At 40.1% G+C, this 12,034-nt stretch overlaps 1 protein-coding gene across 1 annotated transcript; it reads right to left on the reverse strand.

The window, feature by feature from the left end:
* Positions 1-1,382: 1,382 nt before the first annotated feature.
* hsd17b3 (hydroxysteroid (17-beta) dehydrogenase 3) lies at positions 1,383-9,502 on the reverse strand. Its single transcript, XM_061730031.1, has 11 exons — positions 9,296-9,502; positions 5,195-5,241; positions 4,932-5,007; positions 4,711-4,818; positions 4,552-4,619; positions 2,879-2,923; positions 2,582-2,616; positions 2,392-2,473; positions 2,250-2,315; positions 1,990-2,139; positions 1,383-1,904 (listed from the first exon to the last, which is right to left on the reverse strand). The coding sequence occupies exons 1-11, from the start codon at positions 9,444-9,446 to the stop codon at positions 1,767-1,769; spliced, it is 966 nt and encodes a 321-aa protein (XP_061586015.1). The 5' UTR covers positions 9,447-9,502; the 3' UTR covers positions 1,383-1,766.
* Between the last annotated feature and the right edge of the window lie 2,532 nt (positions 9,503-12,034).

Raw genomic sequence — 12,034 nt, forward strand, 5'->3', positions numbered from 1 at the left:
TCATCTTTTTAAGTGGGAGAACTTGCGCAATTGGTGGCTGACTAAATACTTTTTTGCCTCACAATGAAAAGTTATCCTGTGGCCAAGACAGTTACCTGATCTCAGTTCACGAGAAGATATTCTTCAGTTACTGAAGAACAATAAAAGAAGGTAGAAAGGCCTACAAAAAAGCAGTAAGTGAAGGTGGCTGCAGTGACGAAAAAGGCATAGAAAAGGACCGCCAGGAAGAAAACTTCATTTACAATGATGTCATTGTAAATGTTTATCCAAATGCTTTGGAGGTACTTTGCTACAGATTTCTGTAATTCCTAAATGCTAAAAGCCATATTTTGTGAAACCCCTTTAAGAAAACCTGAAGGTCTATTATTTGACTATGTCTTGATTGTTTAATTTTAAACCCATTGTGGTGGTGTATTAAGGCAAAATCATAAAACCTTACTGGACCTGACTGTAGCTTGTTTTTCAAGCCTTTTATCTGCTACCAAGAAGAAACATATAATTATTAGCAAATTGGTTCTTTTACTTCTTGATATTCCCTACTTACATAATTTAATTCCGTTAAAAAATACTTTATTAAACCTCGAAGGACAATTATATTTTACACTTACTGCCAGTTTTTAAATCTCTTTAAAAAGTCATTCTAGATAGTTATAGCTTTGGGTAGCAAGGATCTCCTGTAGTGGTGTGCGTTGCCAGTGTGTTGACAGCTGCACTCTCCACAACTTTCACCACTTCCACTTCTGAATCCATGATGGAAATAATGTCCGACTTAGTCTTGGTCCTCCATAAAATCCACAATAATTTCTATTGTTTTGTTCTCCTTGAATGTGCCACAAAGTGGCCCACCAGTTCTCTGTACTCGTTTTGTGTTGAAAGAAGTGATACATAAATACAAAAGAGACAAAAAGCCAAAGACTGATTTCTAAATAGTGTTACTTCTAAACTCTTTAGAGAACTGTCTTCCGTTCAGTTTTATAAGAAAAGTTCTGAATCTTTAACTCTGGATGCCAAAGCTGCTTATTCCTCAACTGCAACCATCTGCACTGTTTACCATCCAGATTACGTCACTGCTCTGTCAACATCGTGTTAAGCCCACCCAGAGACTCTCTCTACGATTGATTGCAAAGCAGATTTAAATATGCCAGTGGCACTACTAGATTTCTAGGCTGCAGGAAATTTAGACAGGAGAAGACAGAACAAAACACTATCATCCATCCATCACCTATACCTGCATATTCCTATTCAAGCATCACAGGGATCTGCTGGTTGCAACCTGGACAAGTTGCAACATGATTAGAAGAAACTCCATTCTGAGTGACAAGATCAACCCAAAACTCCAGGTTGTTACAACACAGCACCATGCAAAAGTCTTAGGCATCCCCAGTTTTATTGTTTTATCAAACTTTTAATGACCATACATAATTACTTCTAAGTATCTTTATTAAGATACAAACAGAAAATATAATGACAATGTTTATAAGTAAAATCATCATTGGTCGGCCATAGCTAAACCCCACTCAACCACTCTCTAGATAATATACGCACAAAAAATAAAACACAATTTTCAAATCAAAAAGCAGTATCACAAGTTCCTGCGTTAACTGTTTGTAGTGGATAGATATACATGTAGATACAGATGTCCATCTGAACATTAAAAAACTGATGGAACGTGACAGCTTTTCTTCATAATACTGGTTTTCCAAGCTACAATATTCATTGTCTGTTTATTCACAGTGAGCCTTCGAGTACAATTTCACATTGATTTCCTATTCCTTGTTACTTTTTTCAGAAGTTAGTTCAGAAACTGACTGCTGTCTCATTTTCTTCTTAACGTAGTTCTGTAGACACTGTAGCACAGACTCTGCATGAAGGACCTTGAGGGGAATGGACTGTAGTAACCAGCCCTAAAATCACACACACATGACCACAAGTCAGTCTCCTGAACTCGTTCATGGACATTTCTTCAGCCTTGTCATATTTTTGCATTACCAGAATGATGTGGCAGATACTGCCGTAAGTTTTGTCTCCAGCTTGGAGGTACTGCAGAGAGTTTTTCACGAAGTCTTCCGGTGACAGAGTCACAGCGTTTGTTCTCTGGTAACCTGCCATTCGAGTCGAGACCCCAAATGGGGCCACTGCCTGAAAAACACAGAGACAGGAAGTTTTGACAACGCTTCAAAGTTCATAGAGACGTATTTTCTTCATGATTGAAAAACACTGAAATGAATTCCGAGAGAGCATCAAAGTACCTGAATAAGAATACCGTTATCTTTGTATTCTGCTTGTAAGCCTTGAGAGAACCTCTCCACAAAAACCTATGGCAGCAAATAATAAAGCAAGAGTGACTAATGAACAGAATAAACATGAATTGCTTCATGATGCTGATCTTACCTTTGAGGCACCATAAAGGGTGAACAGGGGGGATGGAATAGACGCAATTCCTGATGAAATATTCACAATCACTCCTTTTCCCCTGCACAACCAGCAACAGACAACAATTGAGGTCTCATATTTGAATCTGCATATAGCAATGGCATTGCTTTAAACATTACATTGACTGAAGAAAACATGGGTATTAAACCTGTTCGTCATGCCTGGGAGGATTATTTTGCACATCTGGAGACAAAACAGCTGTCAGAATTGGTTTAATTCAAAGGGAAACTGCAAATCCCATCCATCACTCACAATAAATTCAACAGTGCCCTCAAGACGTTTACAGTTCTAACTGCCGAAGATGACACATACCCTATATACAGGAGACCAGATAAGGAAGTAACAAACGGGATAACTGATAACTGGGATAGTATCAATAGAATAAGTGCTTGTGTAAACAATTTAAATTAAACGGTTTGCAGAAACGATGACGTCAGTCTCTTACCTTGACCATGCTTTTCACATTGCAATTTATCACTTTTGTAATTGTCTGAAAGCATACACAGAAAAGGTCCCAATGAATTTCACTTGATTTATATCAGAGGAAAAAGGTGGCATGTATAAAACATACAGTTCAGATGGTTGTTCTTGCAGAAACGCCAGAAAGAAAACTACAAAAACGTACAAAGTTATGCTGCTGAGCATATATGCAGTTTGTTTATCTTCTGCACACACACAAAAATACTGATGCACACACACACACGCACGCACGCACGCACGCACGCACGCACGCACGCACGCACGCACGCACGCACGCACGCACGCACGCACGCACGCACGCACGCACACACACACACACGCACACACACACACACACACACACACACACACACACACACACACACAGGGTTACTGTAGTTGTGGTCACCCTGAGTCTTCACAATAATACAATCGTCTTCAGAGCGCAAAAGTCAGCAAATAATAATGAAGACAAACAATGGTGCAGTTGAATGTACTGTATCTAAAATTATATTTCCACGTTTTAAGAGGAAGGAATTCCATTTAATACAGCTGTCAGTACTCCAGGACATTACTTCCATCTGATCCAACACTGATTTTAGTTTTTAATCTCAAAATTTAAATAACTGACTATCTGAGAATGACATTTATTTGATGCTTTACTGTCATAATTTTGTTTGCAAAGACCTAAAAATATCCCAGTTGAAAGACCAGTTCAGACCAATTCTTGTTCATGCAGACTACTCGACCTACAAGTCAGAGTTTCAATCTTCCTTTTTTGTGTACATTTTCAACACATTTTGTACATGTAAATTCAAAAACAGTGGAAAGAAAATCATTATAATATAAAAGGTATTTATATGGTATATTGATGGAATTGGTTGTTTAAAACAGCAACATCTTTTCACCTTCAATTCTTTAATCTACCTGTGTTCCTTCATTTGAAGTTAATCTGTTTACTTTTAATCGTTATGATTATCATCTCATTCTGCAACCATTCTTCTACGGTCACGGCTAGAAAACTAAACATATACTGCTGAACCTTGTTCATTCACTCCATTCACACTTGGTGATGGTAAATTAGATGCCCTGGGGCACACTGTCCGGTATGGTATACAGTGTGATATGGTATTTACTGAAATATCATTATAAAACTGATGTATTTGAATAGTAACCTAACCAGAAGCTACACCATCAATCAATTGCCTTTTTTTTCTTTTATATTTGTGTAATTAGTTAGAAAACCGCATGTGAAACAAAACCCTGTCTTGGGTAAATTCGCTGCTGTATTTTGAGCTGCTGTCTCACATTAATGTTGAAGCCATTATTTGTCAGCAATACCACTTTTGAACACGTGGGAGCAGCATAGCACAAGAAAATTCATGTGTCAGCTCCTGGCATTCATACGCAACAAAATATAACTTTCGTGGGATGAAGCGATATTATAAAACATGCCAGACCATCCCCACTCATCAGCATGGTACTCAGTGTCTCTGGTGTCAGAAATATATGCAGCCATGTGGTCAGAATTGTCAGTGCTACATAGAGTGACTTTAATGCAAGATGTGAACATGGTCTGCTCAACATAAATATGTTTGTTTACAACAAAAAAAACATCACAATGGCACATTATTAGTAAGCTAGTGAGGTATTACTGACCTTGTCCAACTCTTCAGTCTCTAGGAACTTAGAAGGGATGTAGCTGGGCAGAATGCCCACATTGTTAACTGGGTCGGGGGGAAAAAAGATGCCGTTTCATAGAGGGGATAAAATGGTCTGCGTAATATGCCATCTTTAATTATGACTACACATACCCACCTAAAACCCCAATGTTGAGGTCCTTAAGCTGCTCCTGAATTTCACTGAAGACATTTTCATTAGTGAAGTCTGTCGCTATTGTTTTCACGCACTGTCCTGTGGTGCCACCTGTAAAGAATGGAAAAGGTAGACAAATGCACCACGCTGTGTGCTCTTACAAGTGGCAAACAGTGATATCAATGTTATAAGTTTAAAAAGCATAAAACAAGTAAAGCTCATACTTATTTCCTCTGCCACCTGATCCAGTACTGCTTTGGTTCGGCTCATGATAACAACGTTCATTCCTTGCTCAGCCAGCTGGAGTTAAATTAGATGTGAAAAGGAGATAAATATTATTCGCAATCAAAAATAGGCAGATAGTAATCAATACAATACAACATACAATATAAATGCCCACAGTCTTTTTCAAGGTTGAGCGACCCAAATGTCAATTTCATGGACAGAAAAGCCCATCATACATGCAAACACAAGCACCACCACTTACCGCAAACGCGTATGCTCTTCCTATGCCCTCTGAAGAACCGGTCACCACTGAAACAAAGAGAAAATCATTCCATCAGCAGCTTCACCGTCCTGCAGTTTATGTTCTAAACACTGGGGGCACTGTGACCCAGAACTGCATTCATCCTCCTGTGCTGTGTCAGACAAATCCCAGGACCGCATTTGTATTTGTTTACACTACAACCCATTCTGTTCTTTCACGCTGTGCTGACAGCATGTTCCTCGGGTCTGATAAAGAATTTGCTCACACCAGGCAGAAACTGGCTGTTTCTGAGTGTTCACTTATCTCTCATTTCCTCCTGGTCCCAGATGGGAAAAAAACCACAGATTTAGTTAATTCATTATTTTCAGACCTAAAGTAAAGTGGTCTCTACAAGAGCGTGTTCTAAACTTTTCAGCAGGGTGCCAGGGGGGCTGCTCCTGTTGAGACTCTTTCCAACTGAATTAACAAACTGAATGTCTCCTACAAATCTGAACACACTCCCTGAACTTCCATTCATCAGTGAATGAAACTCATTTGATCCAGTGTGTCCATAATTACTGTTGCCATGCTTGACAACATTGAAACTCAATAAGTATAAATGGGGATATTTTAGGTTTATTTTTGAAACCAGAAGGCACTCACAATACCTGTTTGTCCATTTTTTTTTTGGCCATGGCTGAATTTGACTTCTACTGTTTCGACTGATAAGAAACAAAACAAACAAAACAAAAAACGGATGACTTTTTATTAACGATTTCCAAGAAGATATGAAACCCCCCCACCCCCTTCTCCAGCCCTCCAGAGATTTCTGATGTCTTCAGCATAGAGTGAATGTATCAGTGGAGAATTAGTTATCAAGCTGCCCCCTGAAACCATTGCATTGGAGTATAATATGTTGTTCTTAAAGAAACATGGTGTTAATCCAACATTCTTCCTTAATTACTTTGTCCTACTTTACTCTGTTCCAGTCATGTATGAAATGTTGGTCTGACTGCTGCAAGGATTTAAACTGCCTTCCTGATGTTTAAGTTATCTTTGGTTTGTTTTAAATGTTTTGGTTTGTTTAAAAAACTGACACGCTGCATAATTTTTTCTCAAGTCTTGCATAAGCCCGAAGGCCAAAGACTCAAGTGGACCGAGTCTAGATTTTCAGTTCAAAGAGATGTTAATTTTTTATTGTATAGTTGCTATTGTATAGTTGCTAAAGCTTACAAAACACTCAAGAGGATTTCTCAGCGTGACACAATACAATGAGAAAGTTAAACATAAATACAAAAGATGCTGACTTAAAAGTAAACGTAGATGAAAATCTTGAACAAACACACACACACACACACACACACACACACACACACACACACACACACACACACACACACACACACACACACACACACACACACACTGCTGTGTCGCCTCGCGTCGCCTGTGTCGGGCTGGGTCGGGCTCAAAAAGAAGAACTTGGACACACCGCAAAGACGACACCCAACGGCAACTAGCACGTACGTTCTGGGCATGCGTGAGAGGTAATTCCCCTCCATACCAGCAGGCAGCGGTAGTCTGTATTCACTCAAAAACAAGGGAAAACCGGAAGCTCTGGGAAGCCGTAAACAAAACAAATAGGCTTCATATTCACACCACATTTCCACACCACTCTCGCTACCACAATGCGTAAGAATAAAGAATCGGCACTGGCGTTGTCACTGTCACTTTCTTTCCGTTTTTCTTCTCGTGCACTGACTCGCTACCTGAACAACCAATCACAGAGTGAGCTGTTTGACCGACGGCCGACGCGACATGTCGAATTGGCTGAAAAGCTGCTGACGGGCGGCCGACCTGTGGCGACGTGCGGGACACACCGGGGAAACTAGGCCGACAGACGCGCACCGACGCTCACCGACGGCCTGACGGCCGACAGTCGGCTTGGTGTGTCAGGGCCTTTATGCGTTCCTTGTAACATCCTTGAACACATAACAATAAAATAGGATCTACGGAGCAGTTGGCCAAATAAATGCAACGGTTGTTTCGCCATTTCGGGATGTTTGTGCTCCTTAGTGATTGTAGTGTGATGTTATGGTTATGTTGGTTGCAACACATAGAGTAGCATCGCTGATTTTCCCTAACAGTTTCACAGGTCACGCTTTGTGGATAATTTTTCTTTCTCATTGATGGACTGATTCTACTGGGTTTTGGATTGTCATGTCTGTATCTTCCCAGTCTTTACCTCCAATCTTATTTTGAAAATGTTTCTTCCTTTTTTACATTTTGAGCCCTGTGTTTATCCCCACTTAACCTGTTTTCGAGTTCTCGTGATCTTATCACCGCTCTGTCTCTCTCTCTCATACACCTCCTTCTGCTCCTCTTTCTTCCCTCCTAGAGCCTCTCTAAGTCCTGTTGTTCTCCTAGTATATCCTATGCCAAGTTTATGCAATATTTTCCATTTTCATGGCAACAGAGCTTTTCTTATTGAGTTTGTCATTTAATATTTGGTTGTGCAATAATGGGAGTTGAATTTGTGAGTGAGAACAAAACACACTTTAAAGTGTTTACAAAAAGAGTTGCGATTTAAGGGCACCTAGTATTGTGTTTTCTAAGACAAATCCAGAGAAACTGTCATTAAGATCACTATTTACTGACTTCTTCAGGACATTGATTCTAGTAAGCAATCTTTCCCAGCACACAGTCATGTACTGTATACTCTGGTTCATTTACTGAAACCATATGAAGGTACATGAGTATAACGCTGGTATTTTGATGCCAGTGTTGTCATTATATTAGGGAATTCATGTTTGTTCACTTCATTTCTAACATGGGTGGTGAATTGTGTGGATGACACAAAAGTGCTGTTTTTTTTTAAATGCCGTTTGGAAAAATGTAAATAAGACTCATATTTCAATTCTTACTTTTTCTCAGTTGCAGAAAGTGAGGTGAATTCTCAACATAATAAACCCACAATAACTGCAAATCTATCAACAGCTACAATTATTCAGTGACGTCACAATTATTCTTCTGATACAAAACAACCCTACAGAATCCAGAAGTTATGCGGGACCAAAGGTCCAGAATATAACCATTTAACTATCATCAGCTGACACATCTGAGGCCACTTGAAACTAAAAAAAAAGAAAGAATCATCACGTCAGAAAGGTACAAAAATGTATGCAAATGTGGTTTCTAAGTGTCAAGACACAGAGATGAAGAAGTGTAGAATTTTTTCAGCCTCGGCTCGAACACACTGTTCTGTTGTTTTTCATGATCTGGAATGCAAGGAAAGTGGGCTTTGCAAAGACAGACTCGACCAGCATGCTGTGATTGTCATGAGGCTTCTTTCAGAACTGTGGGAAACTGAAATAAACTCTTCAGGAGATGCCAAACGAAATCTCTTGTGTTTTTGCAGCTGTTCCGAGACCAGCACAGGAATTCTGTGAGAAGAAAAGTCGGAGGAATCAGCCGCAGCTCAGCGAGTGCTGCCAGTTAAATTAAAGATCCTGTTGCTTGCATGTTTATTGAAAGGTTACACTTTAGATGTGCTGCAGAAGTTGGACAACACAACAGTGTTAGACTTGCCATTTGTAATCACCTATGTCGACTTTACCCGTAGGCACTTTGAAGTGAAAAGCTTCTTGTCGTCAGTCTTCTATCAAAATGCTCAAAGCATTCCAATTTTTCCAGTTACACTGGTTTACCTTCTTCTTTGAACAGTTCTTTCTTTTCCATGGGTTCATAGATATACTACGCCGGTTCCCTTCTTGTTTTCTTCAGATCCTTTTACAAATGTGAGCAGCAGCTGCTACTTAGGTATGAAAAGCAAGTGCAGTCCTGTGCAACGATGAAAAATCTACAAGTCTCAGCTAGATAATCTTGTTTTCTTCTTGTTTTTTGATAAATGTTCTTCCAAAAACTCCTCTGTCAATGGAATGAAATGTATAGCTTTATTCATTTTAGGATAAAGCAGTACTCATTTATATATTGTAAACACATTGAAAAACATACAAATGTTGCGCAAGCCTTAGTCACAGTGTGACGTCCCTCAGACTGAATTTTCAGCTTGTAATAACACACACACACACACACACACACACACACAGACTAACTGCTCACCTGCCCAGTCTCCCATAGATGTGAAGAAGGTTTTCGACAATGGAAACCACAATTTTGGAAAAAGCATTCTACTAAAAAGCAGGAGTTTCACTCCATAGTACACGATAACTGCTGAACCAAGAGAAATGAAAAACAGCTCGATCCGATCCATTCTTGTCTGGCAGTTTAGCAGAGGACTGAAACCTCTCTGTGCCTGCTAAGAGAACACTTCTAGTTCTACTTCAGTGTTAAAGACTCACAGAGAGAGGGACTAACTCTGCCAGAGGACACTCCCCTTTCAAAACATGCACATAAAAGACACACACACACACACACACACACACACACACACACACACACACACACACACACACACACACACACACACACACACACACACACACACACACATACACAAACAAACACACAGAAAATGTATCCTATATCTGTCTGCCCTCCTCTTTTAACTTTATCTGATATAACTTGTATTATGCATTTACACTCAATATTCATCTACGTGCTTCATGGTTCATTCTTTTGAAGGTCAAGGGGGTCTGCTGGAATCTACATTTCAGAAGATTTATTGAAACCCAATACTGATAACTTTTCATGGCATCAAAGTGTAAAAGCTTTGATGCACTTTGAGAGAGCTTTTTTCACAACATTCAGAGTTCAACAGTAAGGATAAGTCTGCAGGGTTTGCACATGTGCATATATAGGCTTTGCACACCTGGTACTTTATCTCTCTCATCTTGAGGGATTGCATCAAGCTTCATCAGTGTCATGAAGGTTGCAAGTTGATAATGATAGTCAAATGCTGGATTCGGGATTCAAAGTAGCTAAAGAGCCTAGTATATTTTACAACACTAATTCATTCGTAGAACAAACTAATTGCCAAGTTAAAGAAACCAACAGATTCCCTCAAAGTTCAATTAATACAATAATACCATTGAAACAAAAACTCCCCTTAACAGGCAGAAACCTCTCGCAGAACCAGACTCAAGACGGGCAGCCATGTACCTCGCCTGGTTGGGGGTTGAGGGGACAGAAATGAGGAGAAAAACAATAACAACAGATCAGGAACACCTGCTGGGGAGAAAGAACAAAAGTTAATAACAAGAATCATTTCATATATACAATTTATAATAAATATAACACATTCATCAGAGACTACTAAATGACTTCCAAAAAAATAAAACGTTTTAAGAAGAGATTTAAAAGTGATGTTTTTCACCTGGGTGCAGCAGGTATAGAGTTCCATAAGGTGGGGACTCTAATGGAAAGTCTGATTTCCTTTTGTGACAAAGTGCGATCCGGGGATATTGAGAAGGGCACTATCTGTGGATCTCAGAGGTCTGGAGGGCACATACCAGGTCAGCAGGTTGAGATGTAAGCTTGGACAGACCCTGGAGTAGAGCCGCTGCTCCTTCACATTGAGAGGAGTCAGCTGAGGTATATGTATTAGATGCCCCCTGGACGCCTCCCTAGGGAGATGTTTCAGGCCATACTGGGAGGAGACCCTGGAGAAGACCCAAGACACGCTGGAGAGAAGTATGTCTCTCGGCTGGCCTGGGAATGGATGGATGAATTGATGGATGGATGGATGGATGGATGGATGGATGGATGGATGGATGGATGGATGGATGGATGGATGGATGGATGGATGGATGGATGGATGGATGGATGGATGGATGGATGGATGGATGGATGGATGGATGGATGGATTTATAGCAATTTGTTTGACTTTATATGAGAGATTGTCAAGACTAGAAGCAACAGAACCAACAGCATTTTAGGGACCAAAACGAATTACCTCAGATTTTTTTTCATTGAACTTTTGGGCCATCCAGGATTTAATGTCAGAGAGACAAGCTGTAAGATTTACAAGCCTGCTGGGATCTGAGGGTTTAACTGGTGTGTACACTCGAGCATCATCAGCATAAAAACGATTATTATGGTCCTGAATAAGCTAGCCAAGAGGACATTGGGAGAGGACCAAGTACCGAGCCTTGTGGTATGCCACAACTGAGGTGAGCAACCTAGTTTTAAACAGAGCTCTGATAGGCAGATAAAGCTCTTATCTAGTGTTCCACCACAAAAAGAGCTATAAAGTAATAATAATAATAATAATAATAATTCATTTTATTTAGCGGCGCCTTTCATGTCACCCAAGGTCACCTTACAGAATAAAAACAAAACAATAAAATACAGGAAATACAATAGAAATACAATAGAAATTATAATACATACACACATACACAATACATACAGTAGACAACCGAACAGAACAGATAGATAACAGAACAGTATGGTGGGAAGTAGTGTGTGGTGACCGGTCAAAGTGAATGGGCAAGTTTAAACAGGTGAGTCTTGAGTTGCGTTTTGAAGGTGGTGATGGAGTCTATTTGTCTTATGTATGGGGGGAGGGAGTTCCAGAGTCTGGGTGCCGTGCAACTAAAAGCTCGGGCACCCATGCTGCTAAGGTGTGAGGTGGGAGTGAAAAGAAGTCCAGCAGAGGTTGAGCAGAGGGTGCGGGAGGGAGTGTAATCTTTTAGTAGGTCACAGAGGTAGGTGGGGGCTAGGTTGTGAAGGGCTTTGTGGGTGAGGAGGAGGTTTTTGTAAATGATACGGTATTGGACTGGGAGCCAGTGGAGTTGGATAAGGACGGGGGTGATGTAAGTAGTATCATTGCCCAGATTTGTTATTGTTTTAATTATTCATTTATGATTATAATTGTATTAATCATCCCAATCATCCCAA

Source organism: Cololabis saira, chromosome 9, assembly GCF_033807715.1.
Source record: "Cololabis saira isolate AMF1-May2022 chromosome 9, fColSai1.1, whole genome shotgun sequence".
In the NCBI taxonomy this organism is placed as follows: domain Eukaryota; kingdom Metazoa; phylum Chordata; class Actinopteri; order Beloniformes; family Belonidae; genus Cololabis; species Cololabis saira.

Coding starts and splice junctions, on each gene's coding strand:
- hsd17b3 (XM_061730031.1), bottom strand. CDS start 9,446: ATGGATCGGATCGAGCTGTTTTTCATTTCTCTTGGTTCAGCAGTTATC. Junction 4,819..4,931: donor TCAGGTGGCAGAGGAAATAA/GTATGAGCTTTA, acceptor CATTCTTTACAG/GTGGCACCACAGGACAGTGC. Junction 2,474..2,581: donor CTCCCAGGCATGACGAACAG/GTTTAATACCCA, acceptor CTGGTTGTGCAG/GGGAAAAGGAGTGATTGTGA.